This window comes from Botrytis cinerea, chromosome 8 (genome assembly GCF_000143535.2).
Source record: "Botrytis cinerea B05.10 chromosome 8, complete sequence".
NCBI lineage: Eukaryota > Fungi > Ascomycota > Leotiomycetes > Helotiales > Sclerotiniaceae > Botrytis > Botrytis cinerea.
Window position 1 is genome coordinate 2,391,730 of NC_037317.1, and position 25,518 is coordinate 2,417,247.

The window sequence follows — 25,518 nt, forward strand, 5'->3', positions numbered from 1 at the left end:
ATCGTCTCCAGATATCGTTGACAACCCTTTCTTAGATCCACACGAAGGCCCTACCAATTTACCAAGTGCTCATAGTCTATAGGAAAAATCTTCAGATAAATCAAGTAGCCACAGGAATAATGATCCTTGTCGCAGTTCATACCAACATCTCGAAATCCTCCATTATATTCTTCTATCGGGGTACAGTAACAGTGGAAAACGCACCCTTACAGATTCCATTGAGTTTCTCTCTCAGGACATGACTAAGGATGAAAATTGGATCTACGGAAAGGCCATCCAATTGTACATTCTGCGTTGCATTATGCACGATGTTTGGGAGACGAAAAAATTCAATGTCTCCTCTCATTGGGCTGTCATTGGGCTGAGAGATATGAGCTATACAATATTGGTGATTTTAGGGACGGACGACTTGATCCGCATAATATTTGGTCATATAAAGGCTGGCCATATGATCATACGCCAGAAACTATTGATCAATTGGCTACGACTTCGTGGAACGGCCAAGGATTCCGAAAGACTTTTGATGCTTGGTCAAGTAAAATCTCAAGAATGAAAGCTGTTGAAATGTCAATCTGTTTGGTGACCCAACCAAGTTGAAATCACTAACTATTCGCAGTTATTTCCGCTCAGTAGACCGCATTTGGTACTATAGTTATATCCCTACGAAAGAAGATCTTCTTCTACTATTTAGCAGAGCTAGAAACATGGACATAGTGTGAGAAGATAGAATTGTCAAAGCATATAATTATGGTGGATTCGAAAATCACCATCAAAAATGGGGAACATGTTAGAGTGGCGATAGGACAGAAAATAATTCTTTGCACGATTTCGATGATGGGTTCTGAATTCCTGAACGATGTCGATACCTACCAACCATTTTTGGACTTGGTACATTTTCAAGCAGCCTGTGAACCTCGAAATTGGACGATTCAACGTGTGTCATACAGTTTACACATCTAGATGAGTTTATGACAAGCTTAGAATCCCTCACAACAATTCAAAAGAAATTCAAACAATATTTCTGGAGCAAATACAAAGATACTGGGTACGTTAAATCTGCTGTTGAACATAAGGTTATGGAGGTCGCGCGCAAACAGAATAGAGTTATTGTTGTTTTATTTGAGAACTCACTTGACTCAAAAGGGGAAACCACAGAAACGATCCTGGATATCTTGTTCAAGAATTCACCAAACGGAAAATGGAATAATGAACTTATTTTGGCTCCCTATTGCTTTTGATAAGGTTCACCATTGTCCGGCTGGTTACTTTTTTCACAAATGATGGGTATGGCATCTGCATTATCCACTTTCTACCTTTACACCAAGCGTAAAACCTGCTCAAGCCCTCAGGCCGTAATCGTATTTGAGGACCTCATCCTCATCGCGGACTCTGCCAAACAATTTCTGCAGTTCAATTCCCACGTCTCAATCGTCCCAAATCTTAAGTGATCCTCAACGGTGTCGCAACACCAAAGCCCTGAAATGATAGGTGGATATCTCTTAACCTTTCTTCTAACCACTCAGCAACTTCCATCCAATTCATAATGGCGAAATCGGATTGGTATTCTATCAGCAGCTTTTCTATCCTAATTCTCCGAGATATATCACTCGTCGCTACCCAAGCAGTTGTAAGAACCAATGGCATGGCACTCGATCCTAATGGTCGATACTCAAGTGCCTCTTCAGCAAGAAGGATGGTTTCGCCAACATAGCACACGGATTCCGGAATCAAAGATGTATGATCTTCCGAGAAGACACGAATTAAGCTGTTTAGCAGGTTTGCAAATGAAAGTATCAGACTATACGCGGCTTGAAAGCGTGAATGTAGTGTTCTGGTATTTGGGGCTTGACCGAGTTTGTTCAGAGAATTTCGCATGGTTGAGATGTCAATTTTCATTTGAGTGTATGTGGATTCAATTTCAGGAAGATATTCTTTTGGATATCTTAAGTAATCTGGGACTTTGGCCAGAGTCTGAAGTTTGAGGCTTTCAATCCCGATGGCATTATCTCGAGCTTCGGTTAGTTTTCCTAGTACTGGGGTCCATCTAACCCTAGGATTTCTGATTCCTTCCATGATCTGTAATAGATGATTAGTCAAAGCATTCACACGATTTCCTTTGGGCGTATAAGATTACACATACCAGAGGGACACATAAGGTTACCAAGAGCTCTGCTTCAAAGGCACCTTGCCAATTTTGCGCCGCAGCTGCATTCAACAAATATATTAATATTTCTCCATGGTTAGCGTTATCATCACTGTGAGCCATCCAAGTCTAGCCTAAATCAGCATCATTATTCGCTTCATCGATACCAGGAACATCTCACCTGACAAATCATCATCAAGTAAAAGGCACAAATGGTATTCGCTTCAGCAGCCTCTTTCGGATCATTCAACGCAACCCTCAACGCCTTTAACCCCCTCCCATAATTCTCAAGCGCCTCTACTGGTTTCTTTCGTGAATATATTGATGTATATGACGTCGAAATGGCATTAACCGATGCATCTAGCGCGGCGCTAGTCCCCAGACGTTTAGGGATCTCTGTGAGAAATGTTCCATAGACCCCAATATCGTAGCGAATATCTTTTACTTCGAGAACGGATATGAATGAGCCCGCCACGGATATAGTTCTGTTGCCAGGCATTCGGAGTATTTTTTTACGGGTAGTGTCGAGTGCATGGCTGTTGTGCTTCGTAGTTGTGGAGCTAGTTGTTACGGTAGAGTCGGTGGAGCCAGATACAAATTTGTAACGCCTAACCCCACTACCTACGCATGAAATTGATAGTCGAATACATCGTGAACATGATGGCTGGACTTGATCACACTATTTCTCATTAGAAATATTCATTACTGGCCCCACACACGAAGTGTTAAGCAATCAAACCTTCTTCTTCTGTTTGCGACACGCTTCGCATCCACGTCCAGATGGTACACCAGGCATTGCAATTACACAAGAATCAAATGGAAAATGAAAGCGCTACATGCGACCTTAAAAGGCAATGTGGAATATGTGGATAATGTGGATAATTGCAAACGCAATGTGATATATAAACTCATAAAAGTTGATGATTTTCAGAATGAACGGGGAGAATGGAGAAGCGAAGGGGCTTAGCGGGGCTTGCTGTTGGGGGCCTAAACTCGCCAAGATGGGAGCGGCACGTAGTGCCTATTTGGGAAGTGGGATGACATAATCTAGCATGTCGATCATCTTACAGTCATGACAGTCATGACAGAAATGGTATATAAAATAATGATGGCAAGCTATACCACTAAATCACTATGCCCCTATTGGGCATGAATCTCGATTTTATTATGCGCTATATACCTTATTGGTACTAGCTCCTTCTTCTATGACAAGCTGAATCATGGAGAGGAGTTGAAGTAAGCTTATGTGGATTTCACATGATTAAAGAATAGAGTGTCAGATATATGGAGAGACAAAGCGCGATATTGTACCGAATTGGTGGTTGGCGTAGAACTTTATTGATAGGGTGGGATGGAAATAGCCCAATCAGCCCTCTATGGAAATCGACGTCACGGATGCAGTGAGGGATAGCTTGGGTATATAAGAAGAAAGGATCTACGATTGATTGACGCAAATATCATTATAAGAATAAGCAAAGACATCGACTTTTTCAATCAACGCGCAACAAACTAACTCTACACCGTCGCAAGAATGGCAACAACAGCTGCAGCCCAATCGATACCTCTCCAAACCACTACCGCCACTACCGCCACTACCTCGTGTTCTTCCCCTCACCAAGTTCTCTCCGTAGATTTCTCTTGGATGAAATGGAAATCGCTCATCACAACCCAAGACTCCTCCTCCTCGCAACCACAACCCCTCTACACCGTCTCCTACAAGACCCTCTCCCCAAATCTCGTCTTCAAATCCGCCATCGATAAATCCGTCTTCGGCACCGGAACTCTCCACTCCTTCTCCATCGACTCCGATTGTTCCCTCCACGATCAACCTATCAAGGTGAAAGCCATGAAACGCTGGAAGACAGAATACTCGCATCTATCTCGCACCTTTTCCCCGTCGAGTAAAGAGCCCATCCAAATGCTATGGACGTCCTCCTCGGGTTGGAAAAATTGGGATTTCATCTGTCTAGATGCGTCTTCCATGCCGGTTGCGAAGTTCTCGGCGAACACTATGAGTTTGAAGAATGTGGGTCGGATTGAATTTATGGGAGAGGAAGTGATTGGGAATGAAGCGTTTAAAGAGGAGATTGTGGTGGTGGGCATGACGTTGATGTATACGATGGTTTTGAGATCGACTAGTTTTTTGAGTCTTTTTGGAGCGGTGTTTGCGAAGCCTGGGAGGATAGAGAAGGAAAAGGATGGGAAAGGGGGTAATGTGAAGGACGGGAAAGGGGGGCAGGATGGAAAGGTACATGGGGATTAGGTGGTTGCGGGGGATGGAAGATGATTATTTGAGATAGAGGGTGGAGGTCAGGATTGGAGATTTATATGATACCAGGTTTTATATTCTAGATTTAGATGGCGTTTTTGTGGTGTTTAATCCTACTTTTGTTTCAACGCTTTGAATAATCACATCATTCATACACTTATCATTTTCTAACCCATCTCAAACCAACCTTCTCTGGCTTCATCAGCTGCAATAAAAGTACCATGGCACTATCATCCAACAATTCCTTAACTCTCTTCTCCGCTTCTTCTTGATTCTCCCCATCCTCTTTCACAATCTCTACTCTATGCCTGTGAAACAACCCCGCCATGGCAGCTACAAATTCCACCTGACTAAATTTCTTACCCGAACACCCTCGAGGCCCTTCGGACCATGGCATATATGAACCTTTAGGCGCTGTCCAAAGTTCCTCAGTCAGTCCATCATTCTGATACGAAGACGATATAGTCCAACGAGAGGGACGCCAAAGGAGTCGATCAGATCCCCAGTAACGGGGATGTGATTGGATCCCGAGGAGATTTGGCAGAATCATTGTGTTTGGTGGCAAATGAAGGTCTTTGGAACCGTATTTGATGGTCCTTGGAGCATTTCCTGTTGATTTCGTGAACGTAAGAAGAGGGTAGTAAAGACGGAGCGTTTCCAACTGCGTGATACTGTTAGCACGGCATCACAACATCAATAGAGTATTCACACACCATGACAGCCATACCACGTTTTAGTTTAGGAAAGGAAAAATAATTCTGCTCCATACAAATAGAGATTCTTCGCGATCATATGACTATTAGTCTTCGTGATATCACTCTAAGTTTCTTAGTTATATCCACATATGCGGAAGAGATTATTAAACGAGGTCAAATACCAAAGTAGATATCGAATAAACTTTTCTTTTCCTACCTATTTTCCTCACTCTAGTATCTTTAAAATAGGTCTATAGGGGTTGGCTAGGAGGTATTTTGGTGAGCAGATAGAGAACGGAACGAGCTAACACAAGCAACAACTACAATGGCTGTAATTACAGTTAGCAAATGTAATACAAATCTTGTAAAGATACTTGTAGCAAGACGTACCAACGGACTGCTCAACAACTCGTCATAGCAGTGGCAGGTAGCTTGCGATGAATGTTCCATACACAGCGCTACAAGCAGTCTTGAGGTACGCCAACATCAGCAACACCTATGGCTTTAGTTTCTCATACTACTATGATATCCCCCGCAGCAGTTGTAACTGCCGGTGCCACAAATCTCGGTCGGCTTAGTGATTCCTCAGAAGTCATCGCAGCGATTAGATTATCGTATGCGGACTCGGTGCATGCAGTGACATGTTTCGCACTTGCTACTACATACTGTGCTTTCATCCCGACTTTTAGGATGGAAATATTGAAAATAAAGAGGATCTCCCAAAAAGGAGTGGCTCTCAATTGTAGGCGAAGACTGCAGTGTATTTTGAAAAGATTATAGCAACTCAGATATGCGACGGACTCCACTGGAAGTATGCGTTTTGGGGCCAAGGATAAAGCGAGTCGATAGAAATTTGGGAGACGAGGAATAGAATAAATCTTATCGTATACTATTATTGTTCTCCTTACCTTTTTTAACCTTCCGAGTCAATTACAAACATCCCTTCATTCTCAAACCTCCGCAAAATTCATGCCACAGAAAATCGGTGGGATTTTCGAGCGCGTTTGTTATCATCCTGGTTTTCTATGTCCAAATTCGACGATTTCAGTGCGATGAAGTATTCCAGCTTCTGTCAAAAGGAAGACGCCTGATATAGCAATCTGAAAGCGAAATAGTCTTGAAGAGGTCATACAATGATATCCACCGGCGGACAGAATTTGATTTAAGTTCAAAAACGCTCATCCGATTTTAACCTTATCCTCAGACCCATATTTTCATATTGCATTAGTCATCTATATAAGCCTCCACCAGTGCTCCTACGTCGATGATTGCACATGAATACAAAAATGCCATCAAACTTCATAACTTTAACTATACCATGATAATCTTATATCTCCATCCTCTAAGTTCTAACCCCAAAACACCAACTTCGTCTTTTCACCTTCGTTCAGAGGCGGGATAACTCCAAGAAAGCTTGACATCGCCAAACGGCGCGTTCCTGTCTCGGAATAGACAGGATGAACTTGGTGCATATTGCGAGAGTTGAAGAGATACAGATCACCAATACGAGGTTGGAAATCTACCTTTTGACGCCCCTCGACAAGACCCGGAAAATATCCATAACTATCGGGGTCACGAAATTTCAATGCTTCGGGAGACCACTGCAAGTCATGAACAGTAGTACCACCACTATTCATGGGCGGTGGAGTTATGCAAAGATTTGCCGCAAGTTGGTGGGTTAATCGGCTAATCGCCCATGATTCCGTTCGGGTATCATAAGGTGCCCAATCGCAATGAACTGGTGTTCCGTTGTTGATTACTCGGAAGATGCCAGCGAAGTAAGATTGTGTCCCGTCGTCTACTACCTCCGTGGCTATCATGACCTCCCAGTCTTCAGGTGCAATTGATTTAATAAATTCAAAAACCTTAGCGAAAGCATTTACGCCAATTTCCGCTTCCAAATTTCCATGTGGGTCACCCAGGTCGCGTACAGCCTGGAAGTATTCCTGCTTCTCTAGATATTCAATCAGCTAATATCCACTTGCCGTGGCATGAGAAGGACTTTGGGGTTTGCTTGTGACAGCACTTACCGTTTCCAGACCTATTTTTCAAGTCATCCTCACTTTGTGCTTGAAACTCAAACTGAGCAACACCCACTTTGGCCAACTTTGGACCAGTAGCATGAAGATATGGCGTGAGTCTTGGCTCCAAAATTTCGGTTAGCTTAGAGCAGTCTTCCTTGGAAAGAAACTCTGGCTCGTGGAGGATAGGAGTTCGACCTTCCAAGAGATCCAGTAAGGATGCCTCTGTAGCACGAACTGATTTGGTGGTTTTCCATCTAGACTCAATATCTGGGTCTGCTTTGAAACCGCTGTAAAGATTGGGTGTACTTCTACTGGCCTCGATCATGGTATGTGATTAAATCCGGGATCTTAGAACAAAATTTGTATGTTGGAAATCAGCTAACGAGAGAAGAGCTGTACCAGTGTCATTCAAAATGAGGGCCTGAAGGCATATTTATATTGCACTCAAAGCTCTTGCACAAGTCAAAAGTAGACTCTTACATGGGTTCTCGCTGATAGAATCAGCGGCGATATCTCGTGAATCCAACCTCATTCCGCTCTAACCTTTAATTTTGGATATTCTGCTGGTCAACAAGGTTGCACACCCTTCAGTGTTGACTTCAGCAGCAATACCGCACACATTCACCATCTCAGATATTGATTTTATGCAGGAAGATCCATTTTAGTACTAGAATCTTGTGCACTACCATGTACAAGATCCCTTGACATTAATTTTATGTATGAGCATACACTCTCGTACTGCCATCATGCATCCTGTCCCAGAATTGGCTGTCAAGATAGAATGAACCAACCGGGTATGTATAGCAATAATGTCGTACATATATGGATGATTTCGTGGATGGTAGGCTGAAGGATCTGGATCATCCAATGGCCATTTTATGGCAGGTTACACGACGTTGCTATTTATCACATCATAAACCTCGCCAATTTTTGCATATTAATTGATGAATGAAAGCAACACTCTATGTGAAACAAGCTTTAAGCGCATCTACGCCAGCCACAAGAAAAATGGCGCATATTGGCTGGAAATACATTCGGCGTCTGTAAGATATTCTTCACCAAATCGCCGACGTACAGATAATCTCGAGAAGCACTTCTAATTAGGTAACAGCACGAAACAGCAGGTCACGCAAATCAGCCACGACCGCGGCTTTTCTCGCACCTTATTGTGAAAGTGCAGACTTCTGACAAAATGAAATTATGGACATATGGACCTTCAGTATTTCTTATCACAGTCGAGCCATTCAGAATATGCTGGTCGTTTCTACACCGCGCTTTCGTGCATATGCTTCTGAGAACCTTGAATTTTTGTCAGAGGTTCTTGAGATCACGGATCTGTGTCACACAATGTTCTACAATCAATGCCGGAGATTAAATATATGGAAAATCACGCCAGGGCCCTGGACCAACAATCAACACTAAGATATTGTTAGATCGGCCGTGTGGATTTACTTCCACATGAGCTGTTATACGCACTCGCTTCATCATGAATGGAACTGGTTGAATAGGTCTTGTCAAGATTTTGAACGCCAATTACATTTCCTGGACGCCGAATGCTACTGAGAAGCTCATGATCAATGTCATTGGTGTCACTCAAAACTCTTTACGGCGACAAATCCGGTTCCAAGATGTACATCAACTTTCTGCCTCATCAAGAGCTTTCGAAATAGGTGAGATCAGAGTCAAAGCTCTCATAGTATTGTTTTTGAAGATAGCAAGCAAGTGGGTTGCTGCTGCTGTCGCGGGAGTTACAGCATCCGCAGTCAACAGGACTGTGGCGTAATTGAGCTGCTGAATGTTACCCATGTAATTTCTCAACTGCAAATTGCAAATAATTGTACTTAGCACCGCATATCCTAGGAAGTAGTTTGTACCTGCTGCTACAATCGGAGGGTTTGTTGGTTTGAAGAGCATAGGCATTGATATAGGTATAAACTGTGGCGTCTTTGCACCACCTTTGACAGGACCAATTGGCTTCCGAGAGCCTCTCAAACTGACTATTGAGGATGTTTGTGGTGAAAGATTGACCGACACGTTAATTTGGTCTTTTAGGTTTGGTGTGGACAATAACAAGATGAAGACGCGTGGCCAATGTGAATGTTGTACGACTGTTTGTGTATCATCAACACCAAATATGATTTGCATGTTGAACACACTGCGCATTCAGAGCTTGGATCTTTGGTCCAAATAACCATGAGCCCTATGTGCTAGTGGGATACTGCCAGTATAAAATTTAATCGTTCATTTCAATATATATCTGCTCTTGACTCATCGAATCCTCTCGACGACAGCCTCGCGGCCCTCACCATCTTCATCAATTCTACTCTTGAACAATGGTTACTGACCATGTTGTAGAAACTGAAGATGTTGATGTGAATTCTTATTGTTTGGCATTTTGTTGTACAGAAACTTACCTCTTTCTGACAACATTTATGGCCTACGATATGGCAGAGCTGGATGAACTTTCGGAGCAATCAGAAGCGCAATGGGATGCGCCGTAAAATGCTCGAGAAACCGTAGAAAGTCATAACGAAAGCACAGAAAAGATTGTTTGAGTCACAATCGCCAGCAGATTGAAAAAGAAAGCCGATAGTGGCATCTTCCGCAATCTCAAATTTATGGTTGGTTTGCTTCAGAATTCACTTTTTGCTTAGTTAGGTTGGTCTGAATGATTGCAAGATATCACCATTTCATCTTCGGCGACCATTCAACTCGAGACTTTATCACTCGTACAACTATCACAAAAGGTAAGCATACAATGTTTTCTTTTCATGCTACCATACTAAACTTACATAGCGACCAAAAATGGAGAGCGTCAAACGCACGACGAGAAAGCGACAGCATATAGTGGGTGGAGGAACAAGACGACTGTTCAACAAAAAACCAAGAAGAGACGTCAACTATCCAAAAAAGAGGAACGACTGGGGTCGTAAGTTTCTCTATCTCTGTAAATGTTGACGCAACAAGACTAAGTACGCAATGAGTAGTTCTCGCTCTGCATCCGAAGATGGACTTGATCATTCCCAAATCTTCCTTCGCAAGTTTGGCAAGAGAGATTGTGGAGGATATCAAACCTGGAGAAAATTATCGGATTGATGATCCTACCTTGCTTTCTTTGCAGGAATGCGCTGAAGCTCATATTGTTCAGGAATTCGAAAGTGAGTCTCTACTTTGTCTTTGATGATATCCATACTAATCTGATAGTGGCCACCATATTCACCAACCGCGCGAGTAGGGCGACGATTCAATTGGAAGATATGAAAGATGCAAAGTTCATCGGAGATTTACGAGACGGACTGGCAGTTCAACTGGAGGATGTTAAAGGCACAGAGAATATGAAGAGAATGGAAGCTATCAAGGAGTCAAGCTGATGAGGAATTCTTGGAGAATTTTCTGCAGGTTGGTACTTTCTGATATATGACGCAGAAGTAAGGCTTCTAGTGTCAGGGGAAAAAACAGAGAGTTACATAGTTACAGATATTCTGAGTCTACCTGCCTTGATAGATGAAGGTGTTCTATTCACTTTGGACCCTTCATTCTCATGCAAAAAGGGCTGGAGTAATCATAGCTATATTAGGTGTACTTTTGCCTTCAACAAACATACCAGTAACTGAAATCAGTATTTAAACCCACATAACTTCTGGTGTAATTGTCATAACTAGATCCTGCTCGTCTTATCTCGTGTCTATTTCGGAGGTCAGTCGATCGAAACTTTTGATTCGACTGGTAAACTATTCGTCTACTTCTCAGGATATCAAACTCTAGCCAATTGGCAGCCGAGAAGTCCATCAACGTCACGCTGGCCAACACTTGGTATATTTCGGCGTAACTGATGATGCTAACCAATAGAACCACAATGTGTGGGAGCAGCATCCTTTAGAGATACCTTCACAGTCATGAGTAATTACTTCGATCCATGGATGAAATGTTCTTGCGACTAATAATCACGCTTTTACGCCTCCTAACTCTCACGTGGAGTTAACGCAACATTCAATAATCGTACTTTATCTACATCATGGCTCCCAAAATTGATGTACCCGTCGTTGTCCTTCCACTGCGTCTTCGAGATCCAATATGGATCCTACTTACAAATGCCATTGTATCTATCTTTCAGGATTACAGGATTACTTGTTCATAGCTGTTAATCGAATTTGACCAAGAGAGCATGGGAATTCGAAGAATAAGGTCCAGATTCATGAAGCTTCTGCCGCCAGAGGAAAGTCCGCGATATGTGTCGGAATACGACTGATTGCCATAGAATTCTTACGTGAGACAGTTACCTTGACAAAACTAGAGTGTTCCCATACAGGGGCGGTTTTAATGGTGCTATATTGAGTACCTGCCCCTGGTTTTCTTCAAGACACTTTCCATTTGCCCTCCATTCTATAGATTCCTATTCTTGAGCCAGTACATATGCACACTACTGAATAAAAATCATTCCACTTTTTAATGATAATCACTTAGGTTCATCCAAGCAGAATCAGTCTTCAAGATTCCATTGCTTCTCTCGTTTTCCGCAAGAAATACGCTTAAAGATATGGACTCTATCTTTTCACCAAAACCGCTTCATCCCGATTTGTGTAAGCAAGACAGCTAATCGAGACAATTCAAACCATCACGATCAGTCACACTTCTATTCTAGTTATAATGATTTGGGCAAGATTGTCAGCGATGGTCATTATGAGCTTTCTATCAATAAACCCATCTTGGATACAACCAGCCAGCTATTTCGTACCACGATAGAATCAAGGTCAGCAGCACTAGACTTTTACCGGATTCATCTACCTCTTGCTCGAGGTTATATTCGAATTAATCCAGATTATGATGTGTTGTTCTTGCAGAATTAGGATAAGGCTCCCCAGATGCTCGCTGATGTTCTCCATGATATTAGAGCCTATGATCCAAAAGATGAGGGCTTGATGCATCTAGCTCTAGCGGAATGAGAAGGAGATAGTTTATTTGATATTCCACATCCCTCCAACGTACTTTCCGGACATGCTGAGATGGTTGATTTTGGCTCCGATACATCTTTAAGCTCGTTTCATGACAGAGCAAAGGAAGAGATGCAACACGAGAATGAAGTACCCTTTTACAATGAAACACTTAAATTGCTGAGGGATACAAGTCGAGAACGTCGTGATCGTGGGATGGGTCATGAAACTTCACATGTTCCTCATCATCCAATAGCCATTGCATCCCTCGTTGATATACTCAGTACCAAGCTTCGATCATTGTGGTGTGTTGAAAAGTTACTGTGTGGCTCAAGGGTCTACAATAATATAGGACTGCGGATGGGAAGACCTCACTTATCAGAGACCTGTCCTATCATGCCTCGTATGAAACAAATCGGTAGATCTAGTGTTAATTTTGAGTGGCTGGATAGTGATCCTAGACCAATTCATCCAGATTTAAAACAGCTAACTTTCTGGCGGGATCCACGCCGATTCTATCATAGCTGGCGCGTCCTGGAAAGGATTCAGGGTGTGCGGCACACAAACACTTTCGATTTCTATGTCTGCGTAACAACATCATTGCCACCTCTTGAGGAATGGGGAGAAGATGTTGAGCAACATGTATCAACAAAGCTTGGGATGCGTCAGATGGTTGACCGTCATAGAGAAACCGAGCTGGATCAATGGGAGGAGTTGCTTGAGTTTTACAAGAGGAATTTCGGGATGGATTTCCCTAAGCATGGTTGTCTGAGGGATGAAGATAGCTATAAGGAGTTGGAGAAATATCCTTCGACTGCAGTTGGCATGTGGATCTTTCCTGGGAAAGCATTTGGGCAGGTAAATGGAGAAAATATCTGTGATGTCTACGGGAGGAATAAAGAGCATTTTGAGATGTCAGAAATCCCTGGGCTTGCCGTGTTTGACATTTGAGTCTCAATCTCTGTGGTTGTAGACAGATTTTTCTATATCATACACATATTTGAGGTCTCCGTAAACAATTTTCAGCTTGCTCTGGACGTATTATATCTGGTGGTGCAAAATTTGATGGAAATCCTAGTGGCGCCAATTTAGGAAATTTATTGGCTACATGAGTGGAGAGACCATGCTCTAGACACTCTGGAGCTGATGTCTTTATGTTTTGATAATCTATTGAATGGTGTCGACAAGTATTCCCTAAATTTAGAGGGAAAAGGATGGGCAATTCTGCGCACACTTGCGACGCTCAAACTACTGTAGACCTTGTGTCTATGATTCGAATCAGCCAGCGAGCTTGATACTGTGGTGTGTTTAGATTCTCAACCATGAACGTAGGAACTTGATACCCGTCCACTCCCTGGAGCGTTTCCACCTTCATGATGATCACACTTGAGAACTTGGATTCTGGATAGGTGAGTTCTTGACTTCAAGATCATGCTCCAAAGTGCAGATGTCTCAGGCTGATCACCAGGCCCCACCAGTTTGATCACAATCAACATCGAGGAGTGGAATTACGAGAAGACTAGACAACCCCAGAGGAAGGCAAGTCTTCCATGTAGTATACTGCTGATTTTCCTCAATCTCGAGGCGTCTTCATTTTTTCTCCCTTGCGTTGCAATCCGGCAAATCGACAATTGGTTTGCGTCTGGGGAGATGCGGGGTTGATAAGCTCAATCTCGTTCGTCCAAATGTTCGTGGAATTATCACCTAATCTCTCTCCAGATTTCCATCTACGTTTATTTTCCAATAACATACTGCCCAAGGGAACTGCTCCATCGTTGCAGATGTAATATGTATGGTATGATTGATTGAGGTACCTTATGACTTTGGCCGGTGACTTTTCTGATTGAGTGCGGGAATGCGCCAAAATATGTGGCCTGGTGACGTCGGTAACCTTAAGCTAAGGCCAGGATTCCTTAATTCACGTCGTTGCTTTCCTTGCCCTCAGATCTACCAACATCGACATCAACATCAACATCAAAGCAACGCAACGCAAAGCACGAACTCACTACGTGAATGGCCATGATTTGATTCATACCTGAAATCTGCACAAACAAACATGGCAGGTTCTTCAGAAATGAAGGCATTAAGTTTGTATTTTCTGACCTTTAATTGTGGTCTCACTCTTATCGATACTGATGCATTTGCCTCTCAACTCTTTAATGGCCTCTCGTCTCCTAACTTGCCAGACCTACTCGTTCTCTCCCTACAAGAAATTGCGCCAATACCATATTCTCTCATAGGTGGATCCTTCCTGGTACCATACTTCAATCGATTCCACGATGCGGTCGGAAAAGCCTCGAAGAAATTATCAAACGATGGGTCGGCATATACTTCGATCGCAGCACGAAATGTTGGCTTGACGGGAATTATGATATTTGCAAAGGACCCAACACTTATACAAGATCTAGAGGCTAGTGAAATTGGAGTAGGAGCTTGGTCAATGGGAAATAAAGGAGCAGTCGGAATAAGATTTACATACGGAAGTGGAAATACCTCAACGGAGTTAACATTCGTTGCGGCACATCTTGCTGCTATGGAAGAAGAACTGCAGAGACGAAACCAAGACTGGAAAGATATTGTCCGCGGATTAGTATTTTCTTCGACAACCTCGAATTACTCCACAACTTTACCGCGAGGTGATGAAGATAGACCACTGTTATCCATTTCACCACAAGATGGTTCGATCTTCAAAGCAACATCCCATCTGTTTTTTGGCGGTGACTTGAATTATCGAACCTCCTTGCTTTCCCCAGCGCCAAATGATCACATTGATACATTTCCACAACCGGGCGATTCTACTTCCTCTTCCAATCATTATGCAACCCTATTCAAAAACGATCAGCTCAACCAAGAAAGATTGGCTGGTCGAACTTGCCATGGGCTTATCGAAGCTCCAATATCATTCCCACCTACATATAAATACAATTCCGAAGGGCCATTCATGACATCTGATGACGAATTAAACAAGTGGCCGTGGGCAAAGCATAGATGGCCGAGTTGGTGTGATAGGATTCTGTATCTTGATATGCCATCTTGGGTACAAAAGAGCAATCCAGAAGCCAGAATTATCCCAAACAAATACTCTGCATTGCCTCTTCTCCCAACATCGGATCATAGAGCTGTAGCTTTAGATGTAACGATTCCTTTGTTACCTATTCCAGAACCTGAAGACGAGGAGAGTGTGAATGATCCTCGGGTCAAAATGCCATTTGACATCGATATTGATTGGAAGAAGAAGAGGGAGAGAGCTAGAACGATGGAATTGATTGTGGGGTATACAATGTACTTTACAGGTTCAAAGGAGGGAGCTGCTCTGTTCGTTGCAATGGTTGTTGGCGGAGTGGGAGCTATATTTGTTTTCAAGTCGTTATTTAGTGCTTGAAGATCAAGCTACATTGAGATATGATATCTGACGCGGAGCCATTATCGGGCATATCAAAGACAAAAAATGCTTCAGTCTACAATGATGGTAAGCAATCATGAATATTTATAAGATTAAACCACTTGAGATTTCCCTGGCAGAATTTGCTTTCACAAATTCCTTCTTAATTTCATCTGCAGATATCGCATCTAGTTTACCATTCAGGATTCTTGAAAGGCACTGCAAGCAGACTTCAATCAACTTGCTACTAAAGCATAAGCTCCTTTCAGATTGCTCCAGTGAGCCACTTTGATTCGTTCTCGATGCCACGAGTTGTTGGCAGGAGATGAAGTAGTTATACTTCCTTAATCCCTTCCTTCTCACCCCTTTCAGGTTCAACAAACTTCATTGCATCCATCTTGACACCCCATTGATAAAACGACAAACGACAGCCGATTCTAATTTCAAACATTGTTTCGAGGATATTTATATTCCGTGAGTTATAGTCTGATATTGCTTAGGAGCAGCGTAGATATTCGGACCGAGTGGTTTCTTTCTTTCTTGTTAAGATGTAAGTCTAATCTAGACGCTCAGGGATTGAAATGCTCATGTGGCACAACTCATATTGACTCGCAGGTAGCTTTCATCGTCTGTTGTCGCATATTGGTCGAGGAAGATGCAATATAACTTATACTATGTGATTCCATTCTCATGTAGCTGTCAATTGTTGCCATTCGATTGGCTTCTCGCCGGAAGCTAAGTATTGTTCTTGGATTAAAGAGTTTTCGGCGCCAGATGAGATTAATAACATTCCCATCTCGATCTTTATATATCACTAGACAAGCACTTCCACACTGCATGAGGAGAATTAATCAATGTGCTACGTGAGGTATGATTGATCCCAAATTTACTGTTTTACGTATCTTGCTAGCTTCAAATCTCCGAAGGGATCGAAAGTACCTAATGATTCGACATTCGCACTATTAACCCTGGTCGATGACTTGCTAGTAGATCAATTCGACAATGCACTTAGAAGCTATCTTGCGCGTCAACTTCATTTGACATCACACTGCATGGAACTATTGACGTTGATGCTAGATATTGTTTAGACGACTAAGGGTCTTTGCTACCAAGAATGATTACCAACGAGACAAAGAATCCACAAAGACTTCTCCACGTACGCCGCATGCAGGAGTGGTGCTCCATTATCGCTTGAATCACACTGCCCACAATGGTCAAATGCCCGATACCGAATATTTTGTCCGGTGCTGGCTCTGATTTTTGCAACGAGAGTCACGAGATGAAAAATAAATTCATCTACGCGGACGCTAGATTAAGCCAACGCCATTCAGTGGGGGATAATCCCCGAATGCGAAAGAGGCGAAATCTCTTCTCGTCGTTGAAATCTTATCTGATTGATCTGATGATCATTTTCAAAATAATAGTTGATACCCAATAAAGTATTACCCTCTTTTCAATTCTCAACCATACCTTGTTATCTGATCAATCTGATTATGTACATAGGTGAGCCCGAGGCGTAATTACTTACTCAGTCCTGACAGCACCCCACCCGCACTCGCTTGTCTTCTCTCTAAAATAGACAAGTGTGAATGCATCCCATGTGAACGATCCGTTCCACGAAAAAGTTGCACTCCACATAGCTTCCGAAAGCCCGCTTTTGGGATTTTGGCGATGACAATGTGGTGTCAGTCATACTATACACGATGGCTTACGATATTATAGTAACCACCTCATACATATATCAGATGGGTGGGAACTTTATCTTCCTGGTCACAACTCAGGTTGAAGATGTCGATCAGATTAGATAAATATTGGAAAGCTTAAACCTGTGATTTAGTCAATCTGATTAGATTATCTTAATGGTCACTGCTACTTGGTAGCACGGTACCGAAATCGAGACCGACTTCGATATCACACAAACATTCCGACTTTACCCATGGATGTAGTGGTGGCGAGCGGTAATGTAACGCCATTCATACGATTGTTGCCTACTTGAGGAAAGGCCGGTCTAAGTTCTAATAAGTAGGTGAGTCGGGAAATTTACTTCTTACCATCCACCCCTGGTTATCGATGAAAATTTTGATCAGATTAGATAAAAGCTAGCTCAATTATCCCCACTCGATCCCACTTCACCCCACTTAGATGCCTTTAACCGACTAATCAACTGTCTCCGGTAATAGTTAACGCCATTGACCCATCCAAATTCAAGCCCACCTTGCTCATGGACCCATCGACATTCGGCAATATGTCCACTCTTAGAAAAAAGGTGTGTTTGAAAACGTTTTCTGAGTGATGGATGTGCGTGGAATACGCAGCTTCACGCTCATTCAATCTGCTTCTTACCTGCCTACCTTACCTTGCATGTATCATTTCATGAATCTTCCTATTACTCGCGTCCTAATCCACGTCGAACCTCGTTGATAATCACTAACTTGTGGGACTTCGTGGGATGCTTCTTGGCTGCCCCAAGCACACGGCAACATGCGAAATTTTCGAACCTTGTCCTAGCTGCAGCTATAGATGAATGAACATACATGTGGATGTGAATAGCCGTATCAACAGGCAAGCCGACATTTCAAGTATTAGTAGTGGCCGTCTCCCACAATACCCCCATTGATCTGTGTTACCTATACCATTCCAACTCTTTTCTGGACGCCCTTCCATTGATTCTGAAAATATTTGCGGAATTGACAAACCGCAATCATGGGGGCATTATCAAAATTTAGACCTGGATTTCGTCGAAAGGCTACCGAGGATATAATTAATGAAAGTTCAGAAGTAGCTATGGCTGACATGCCAGCTTCAAACGAAAAGAATTCCGCGACGCCCGCAGTCACTGGTGCCGACGATACTATCTCTTCAAGCAATGCGAATGATTTACCAATCTCAGAGCAAGCCGAAAAAGATGCTCTACCAACCGAAAATGCACAACGTGGTGTTCAAGAAGTCGAGGCAGTGGCTTTAACGTGGACCAAACCAATGCTCATTGCCGTTTTCTTAAAGTATGTGCACGAACTCGTTATTCTCCTATCCAGATATGGAAGCTAAACTATTCAATGACAGCATGTGGTTGCTTTACTTCGTTAATGCCATGCAATCTTCAATTTGTTACAATCTTATTCCATTCGCCACGAGTGCTTTCGAATCGCATTCCTTGATTACCGTCATTAATATCGTTGCGAACGCTATGACAGCTGCCATTTATATTCCACTTGCGAAGATGTTGGATCTTTGGGGTCGTGCCGAAGGATTTCTTCTCATGGTGTTTTTCTCTACCATCGGATTGATCATGATGGCAGCTTGCAATGGTATCGCTACCTTCTGTGCTGCACAGGTACTATCTCACCACGCCATATTATCCACCTTCAGCAAGCTAATACCCATTTTTTAGGTCTTTTACTCCATTGGATTCGGTGGACTGATCTACAGTATTGATGTTATTACTGCTGATGTTTCGAAATTAAAGAATCGAGGTCTTGCATACGCCTTCACTTCTTCGCCATACATTATTACCGCATTTGCTGGACCAAAGGTCTCTGATGATTACTACTATAACATCAGCTGGAGATGGGGATTCGGTACCTTTGCTATCATCTTGCCATTTGTAGCAGCACCATTATACTTCATTTTGAAGACAAATCTCAAAAAGGCAAAGAACACAGGTGTTTTGATCAGAGAGAGCAGTGGCCGAACTCTCACAGAGAACATCTGGCATTACTTCGTAGAATTTGATGGTGAGTCATGCTTTTTCAATTCAACTCTATATCTGGCATTTTTCTGACCATTGACTAGCTTTCGGTGTTGTTCTCTTTGCTGGAGGCTTTACCGTATTCTTGCTGCCATTTACGCTTGCTGACACCGCACCAAATGGTTGGCAAACGGGTTATATCATTGCTATGATTATTGTTGGATTCGTGGTCCTTGTTATCTTTGGATTTTACGAAACGTACTTCGCCAGGACACCGTTTCTGGACGTCAACCTTTTAGCAAACCGAACTGTTATTGGTGCTTGTCTGCTTGATTTGACTTACCAAATCTCTTACTACTGCTGGAACAGTTACTTCACATCTTTCCTACAAGTTGTCAACAACTTGACTATTGCAGAGGCTGGATATGTGAGCGACACTTTTGATGTTGTTTCTGGTATCCTCCTTCTAGGAGTTGGTGTATTGATTCGCAAGACCGGATACTTCAAGTGGCTTCTGTATATTGCGGTTCCGCTTTACGTCTTCGCTCAAGGTCTTATGATCTACTTCCGTCAACCCAATCAAAGCATCGGTTACATCGTCATGTGTCAAATCTTCATCTCTATTGGAGGAAGTGTTTTCATCATTGTCGAGCAACTCGCTGTTCTCGCCGCTTCTGATCATCAACACGTCGCTGCAATTCTCGCGTTGCTTTATGTTGTTGGAAACATCGGTGGTGCCATTGGAAACGCCATCTGTGGTGCTATCTGGACTAACACATTCCCACAAGCTTTGGAGAGATATCTTCCCGAATCGGCTATGGCAGATTTTGATGATATTTATGGTGATCTCTCTACTCAACTCACTTATCCAGTGGGAAGCGAGACCAGAATCGCTATTCAGAAGGCATATGGATATGCACAAGAGAGAATGCTTATCGGAGGAACTGTTATTATTTCCTTGGCATTCCTCTGGGTTATGATGATTAAGAATATCAATGTCGCCCAAAAGACACAAGTCAAGGGTACAGTGTTCTAAGTATGGAAAATAGCTTGGCGTTTTACAAACGTATATTATCAAATGCCATGTGGTAATTCGCCAGATTTACCGCTTTTCTCTTGACCCTTGGCAGGTCCTCGTAATTAACATGTCATAATATCAAAAGTTTTTAGATACCCTGCAGATTATTCCACCTTATCATTCCTGGTGATCCTTGTTCGTGCAGGCCTGTATTGATTTCATATTGCAACTCGGCGTGAAAAACCATACATACATCATATCCAACATTTACTGACCCATAATTGTAAACAGTTTTGCGCTTTTCCGAGTCGGAAATTCCGACTCGAGAAAATGAACATTCTTGTTAGCTAGTCTTCTTTTTATAGTATTTGTTGACCCCTCAAAATACCGTTCTCATCAACTTGTTAGGATGTCACTCACATATATTCATTACGTCTCATAGCGGGGTGTCAATACACCAACCCACACCAATCCTAGTAATCACGAATATTGATCAGATTTTATGCTCTTCATCAACGCATCAGAGCAAGCGAAGTCTATCTAGCGTCATCTGATTAGATTAAATCACATGTAATCAATCTTATCTGATCCGCTTAAATAAGCATTTTCCCTCCATCCTTGATTTTTTGAGGGTTTTTTGCTGGGAAGACCTATCTACTGGGTACTATCTACGCGATTGAAGTGATTTTTATCCGGACTCATGGAATTCCCACTCAGTACGAGCATACGAAATAGTATCTGATCTCGGAATATTGTTTAAGCGTGCTGTGCTGTGTTGTGTTGTGCTGTTGGTGCTTTGAAATTAATGACTAGAGTAGCTGAGTAGTGAGTACCCGACAGTATTGCAAAATCCTTGTTGCGGTGAACACGGACGTTTCGAGTCGTGTTTGTGAAAATTGCATCCCACTTTTTGTTTCGAGAACGTAGTCACACATTACTTGGCTAGTAAGACATATCTACACCAACGTGGTCGCCGATCTTTCTTCACTGCCACCGTATATTAAAAATTGGAGGGTTTTCTTCAAGCTCATTCTATTCTTCCTCAATCTACATACAATCCTCTTCGGTAACCTCACCTAAATATCCCTCAAAATGGCGTCCAAGTTCTGGCCTAAAGGTGGTCTTCCAGGTATCCTACATCATTATGTGAGCATTACTGTCTGCAAATGAAGGGTAATTCAATTAACATGCCCTGTAGACCGAAACCCTCACAACATTCGAATATACATCCGGCACCATCGCCAAACCCCACAGTCTTCTCTTCATCGGAGGCTTGGGAGATGGACTCGCAACCACCTCCTTCATGGCCGACATAGCTAAAGCCCTCCAACCCACCCCCTGGTCCCTCTTCACCCTCAATCTCTCATCCTCATACGCCCAATGGGGAACTTCTCACCTCGACCGTGATTCCGACGAAATAGCTGAATGTCTCCGCTACATCCAGGCCTACAAGCAGTCCAAATTTCCCCACAGCAAAACCATCCTCATGGGTCATTCGACCGGCTCCCAGGTCGTGCTTCATTATTTACATAAACCCAACCCCCACACTACCACTCCCAAATTTGACCCTCATCTAAGTCACGTGAAGCGTCCCGTTCTCGACGGTGCAATCATGCAAGCACCGATTTCCGATCGCGAGGCCATCCAATCGGTCCTCCAGGATGGACTTGGTAAGAGACCCGCCAGCGAATGTCAAGCTGCATTTCGACAAATCCAAGAAATTGCAAAAGATGCTGCGAAACGTGATCAATCGATTGATATTCTTCTCCCCATGGCACTGACCTCGCAAATCGGCTACGGAACTACCCCGATTAGTTGTCGACGATTCATGAGTCTGGCTAGTCCTAAGAGCCCGCAACAACCTGAGGAAGATGATTTGTTCAGCTCGGATTTGAGTGATGAGCACTTATCGAAAACGTTTGGAATGATTAAAGAGAGGGGTTTATTGCGGGATCAATTGGTTATTTTTTACTCGGGGGCTGATCAGGCAGTGCCGGATTGGGTGGATAAGGAGGCATTGTTGAAGAGGTGGAAGAATGCGGCGGATCATGGAGGAAAGGATAAGGTGTGGGATGATGAATTTACAGCCATCATTCCAGGAGCGAGTCATGCGTTGAGTAATGATGATCAGGCGCCTGCGAGAGCGTTTTTGTGTCAGAGATTGATGGGTTATGTTCAGCGGATAGAGAAGAAGTGAGGGGATGTGGAGATGGATGTTAATTAATGCGATGTGTGTTTTTTGAATGCTAAGGGTTGTTTGTGTAAAATACAGCTACACGAATGATTTTGAGCTCGGTATTTATAGGAGATTTTGAGATTGCATTGCGAATAATGTGAGTGATCTGGTATTTGAAAGGTAACGTTTGGCTGTTAGAGTCCCGAAAGAAAGACGGATATCGATGCCAAGTGGGATTGATCAAGTAGAGAGTCTGAAAAAGTTAATAAGTTCCAGCACTCTTGGAGTGAAGAATATATTATATGAGGGCGGTAAAACAAATGAGAGAGTTGAGTGTCAGCGGAGAGATTTCAATATCCCGAGGGCATGAATGAGGATAAAGTTGTCGATCCAAGTGCTGAGATTAGAGATGACAGGAGAAAAATGCGAATGCTTGATCATGTTGAAGTATGGTTCTTGACTCTTATCCATCCATCTGGAGAATATCATGTTCTGATATCATTCGACAAAGAAACGGCTCTTCATCCTCCATATCGAGATCAAGGCTATCTTTCTAGAAAATAGAACAAATAAACCAATTAATCAAACGAGTAATCTAGCCTCACACCGGCATTCTATATCTCAAAACCAAGCTATCAAGATGAAGATGTCAATTATTTGAGCTTCTAAAACCGAGAAGGCTTATATTTTGAAATCCGATTTCATAAAAATCTCTGGAAAATTAGTGGAACAACACAGGTTCGTGAAATAAAGAAATCAAATGTATTTATTGAGTGATGGATATCTGAGTATCTAATAAACCTCGCAAACTCCCTTCATGCGTGTATTCAAAGTCCCTCAGACCAATAATGCAAACCCTCTGTTTAAGCTCTGGAAGCTTAGATAACGACCTCAAAGATTTAAATTCAACGTAAAGACCCCACAGATATTCTCAAAATTAGCCCATAGTATCTTCAAAAGCTACTTATCCTCATCGTTTTCATTATCCTCGGCACTTTTCTCCAATTGACCTAGTCGATTTTGCTTCTGGCTCCGGCGCACTGCCTCAAGACGAGGAACTATTGATCCGAGACGGAATGCCGGAGTAGTGTTTTCAATATACCGCTGATAGCTATGAGCATCAGGATGAGCATGCTGAAAAGTACGAGAACCAGCCGAGTGGCCGAATCTACCAGGAGGAGTTCCACGTAAATCATGCATCCCTTGACGACGAAACATCGTCATGGTGACCGCAGCATCCAACTCCGTATTCGGGCGCGGAACTGAGATTTTCCGGTTATATTCGGGATAATCTTGCGCTACGAAGAGACTGTTTTCGTCGTCTTCGGGGGTGGGATCGCGGATCATGAGTGGTTGGCGTGGTTGGAGACTGAGGGGTTGGTGGCAAACTCTTGGTGCGGTTGGAGGAGTAGATCTCGTGTGAGCTTCCGAGTCAATGGTCAGAAGAGGGAGTTGAGATTCGGGACGTCTAAGATGGCGTGAGGAGTGACGTGTTGTCGCATGTTCAGGGCGCGCGTGGCGGTATGTATCGGGAGCTTTGTATGGGTGAAAATGGCCATTTTTTGAGGAACCGGAGCGTGTTGGAAGGCTAGAATATCGTCTCTGAGCTATGCTTAAGCTTTCAAAGTGTGCTGAACGTCTTCCAGGAGCAGCATGGTCTGTCATGAAAGAATGGTTGGAAGTGTAACCTGAAGACTCTGTGGTGTTTTGGCGGGCAATGACTTCTTTTCGCTGTTCTACAGGGCTTGTTGTGCGTTTTCTGGATTGTTCTGCAGCAATCGGTAGAGGTGATGTTGTATCAACCCTCGGGTTGGCTTTCTTGACTCGAGATGATCTCGGTTGTCGACCCGCACCACGCCGAGCAGCTTTCGCACTTGCCGCCAATATCCTAACGCGATCTTCGCCCCAATCTTTCTTGACAGTCTGATACCAATGCTCATAAAGCATGTTTCCAGTATATTGTCTACGAGCTAGCTCTCTTTCATCCATATTACGCTGCATCATGACTGCGAGATCCGCCCATGACATACCTTTGTTAGGGTTGTATGCGCCATCTTTACCATTAAAACGTGATTTGGTCATGACTTCGTGGACAAAATATTCCTGTTCTTCTGCACTCCAGAATTTACCCCCCATTTTGTCGTAATGGTGAGTTGGATAGGGGAAGATGCTGTGGAATATGATAACCGAGGTTTATTGTGAAGGTATGTTGCGGTGATAGATTGTCAAGAGTGGTAAGTAACAAGAAGGTTCAGAGAGGCTCGACTTGTGTTAAAACATCCCATTCAAGATAATAAAAAGTTAAATTATGAATCAGAGGTAGTTTCAGTATCGTTGTAGTGTTTACCCAGAAGCAAGCGTGGTCGGGTGATCGCAAGATTGAGTAACGTTCTGCTCTAGAGGCTCTCTTAGTTTTTCAACTCTGAAGAGATAAAGAGAACCTTGATGGAGAGAATAGAGTGTTTTTGAGCAGTCAATAGAAGAAACTCGCCTTTCTCAGTAGGAAAAGAGAGAGGTCTAGGAAATTTCGCTAAGTTTGAGGGTCGAATGATCAAGAGACGTCTCGATATCCCGGATTTGAATCAAGTGTTGTCGTTGAGAGGAGATGAAATAAGTCTAAAAATTATGTAAAGTCATGTTAGCAAGACATCTTCGCTATTTCAAAGATTATTCATCAGAAAAGGAATGAAGGGGGTGAGTGAGTAGACGAAATTTCATACATTCTATATCATAAAGCTCGAGTGCAGGCAGTTCCAAAGATTATCTTAGTGTAAAACAATGTATACTGGTAGAAAATCAACCATACACGATTCCTGGATCGAATTTGACCACAGTAGTTCGATTCTTCGACGAAAATGGCACGTTCAAGATCGTAAGGTTGATTATAATGAGTATGAAGTAGATAAATCCCAGAAAGCTCTCCAAGGCTAATACACAATCAAAAGGCGTTGAGCAAGTGTTAAGGACGTTGAGAGTAGGTTGTAATGAGAGAGTTTAAAGGATGACGGATTCAAATGTGAGAGAGAAGGCAAAGTATGGTACTTAAAAGGGGGCCAGGGGCTAGTCACCAAGTGGTATGTTATGTCGAAAGTGAATTAAATTCTTCATCAGTCATAACATATGGGATGATTTTTCATATTCTTTTTGGATTTTGAGATGTTAAGTATGTAGCTAGTATTCACAAGCGAGGAA

At 42.8% G+C, this 25,518-nt stretch overlaps 10 protein-coding genes across 10 annotated transcripts; 5 read left to right on the forward strand and 5 right to left on the reverse strand.

Annotated features, from left to right (window-relative positions):
- Positions 1-1,077: 1,077 nt before the first annotated feature.
- BCIN_08g06490 (hypothetical protein) lies at positions 1,078-3,072 on the reverse strand. Its single transcript, XM_001550081.2, has 4 exons — positions 2,883-3,072; positions 2,325-2,822; positions 2,141-2,272; positions 1,078-2,076 (listed from the first exon to the last, which is right to left on the reverse strand). The coding sequence occupies exons 1-4, from the start codon at positions 2,937-2,939 to the stop codon at positions 1,441-1,443; spliced, it is 1,323 nt and encodes a 440-aa protein (XP_001550131.1). The 5' UTR covers positions 2,940-3,072; the 3' UTR covers positions 1,078-1,440.
- Positions 3,073-3,288: 216 nt separating this feature from the next.
- Positions 3,289-4,539, forward strand: BCIN_08g06500 (hypothetical protein). Its single transcript, XM_024694779.1, has one exon. The coding sequence runs from the start codon at positions 3,675-3,677 to the stop codon at positions 4,404-4,406; it is 732 nt and encodes a 243-aa protein (XP_024550572.1). The 5' UTR covers positions 3,289-3,674; the 3' UTR covers positions 4,407-4,539.
- Positions 4,540-4,545: 6 nt separating this feature from the next.
- BCIN_08g06510 (hypothetical protein) lies at positions 4,546-6,208 on the reverse strand. Its single transcript, XM_024694780.1, has 4 exons — positions 6,016-6,208; positions 5,290-5,436; positions 5,126-5,229; positions 4,546-5,073 (listed from the first exon to the last, which is right to left on the reverse strand). The coding sequence occupies exons 3-4, from the start codon at positions 5,177-5,179 to the stop codon at positions 4,573-4,575; spliced, it is 555 nt and encodes a 184-aa protein (XP_024550573.1). The 5' UTR covers positions 5,180-5,229; positions 5,290-5,436; positions 6,016-6,208; the 3' UTR covers positions 4,546-4,572.
- A 33-nt stretch (positions 6,209-6,241) lies between these two features.
- Positions 6,242-7,675, reverse strand: BCIN_08g06520 (hypothetical protein). The gene is made up of 2 exons (XM_001550078.2): positions 7,138-7,675; positions 6,242-7,061 (listed from the first exon to the last, which is right to left on the reverse strand). Exons 1-2 carry the CDS (start codon positions 7,454-7,456, stop codon positions 6,457-6,459), a joined length of 924 nt encoding a protein of 307 aa, XP_001550128.1. The 5' UTR covers positions 7,457-7,675; the 3' UTR covers positions 6,242-6,456.
- A 1,027-nt stretch (positions 7,676-8,702) lies between these two features.
- Positions 8,703-9,296, reverse strand: BCIN_08g06530 (hypothetical protein). The gene has a single exon (XM_024694781.1). The coding sequence runs from the start codon at positions 9,274-9,276 to the stop codon at positions 8,767-8,769; it is 510 nt and encodes a 169-aa protein (XP_024550574.1). The 5' UTR covers positions 9,277-9,296; the 3' UTR covers positions 8,703-8,766.
- A 15-nt stretch (positions 9,297-9,311) lies between these two features.
- On the forward strand, positions 9,312-10,786 carry BCIN_08g06540 (hypothetical protein). Its single transcript, XM_024694782.1, has 5 exons — positions 9,312-9,752; positions 9,811-9,878; positions 9,928-10,060; positions 10,119-10,289; positions 10,336-10,786. Exons 3-5 carry the CDS (start codon positions 9,937-9,939, stop codon positions 10,500-10,502), a joined length of 462 nt encoding a protein of 153 aa, XP_024550575.1. The 5' UTR covers positions 9,312-9,752; positions 9,811-9,878; positions 9,928-9,936; the 3' UTR covers positions 10,503-10,786.
- Positions 10,787-13,711: 2,925 nt separating this feature from the next.
- Positions 13,712-15,525, forward strand: Bcinp54. The gene has a single exon (XM_024694783.1). It carries the CDS (start codon positions 14,119-14,121, stop codon positions 15,442-15,444), a length of 1,326 nt encoding a protein of 441 aa, XP_024550576.1. The 5' UTR covers positions 13,712-14,118; the 3' UTR covers positions 15,445-15,525.
- A 2,158-nt stretch (positions 15,526-17,683) lies between these two features.
- On the forward strand, positions 17,684-20,330 carry BCIN_08g06560 (hypothetical protein). Its single transcript, XM_001550070.2, has 4 exons — positions 17,684-18,446; positions 18,508-18,778; positions 18,836-19,178; positions 19,237-20,330. Exons 1-4 carry the CDS (start codon positions 18,148-18,150, stop codon positions 20,166-20,168), a joined length of 1,845 nt encoding a protein of 614 aa, XP_001550120.1. The 5' UTR covers positions 17,684-18,147; the 3' UTR covers positions 20,169-20,330.
- A 479-nt stretch (positions 20,331-20,809) lies between these two features.
- On the forward strand, positions 20,810-23,085 carry BCIN_08g06570 (hypothetical protein). Its single transcript, XM_001550069.2, has 2 exons — positions 20,810-21,296; positions 21,349-23,085. The coding sequence occupies exons 1-2, from the start codon at positions 21,243-21,245 to the stop codon at positions 22,345-22,347; spliced, it is 1,053 nt and encodes a 350-aa protein (XP_001550119.1). The 5' UTR covers positions 20,810-21,242; the 3' UTR covers positions 22,348-23,085.
- A 26-nt stretch (positions 23,086-23,111) lies between these two features.
- BCIN_08g06580 (hypothetical protein) lies at positions 23,112-25,265 on the reverse strand. Its single transcript, XM_024694784.1, has 2 exons — positions 25,047-25,265; positions 23,112-24,942 (listed from the first exon to the last, which is right to left on the reverse strand). The coding sequence occupies exon 2, from the start codon at positions 24,460-24,462 to the stop codon at positions 23,287-23,289; it is 1,176 nt and encodes a 391-aa protein (XP_024550577.1). The 5' UTR covers positions 24,463-24,942; positions 25,047-25,265; the 3' UTR covers positions 23,112-23,286.
- Positions 25,266-25,518: the final 253 nt, after the last annotated feature.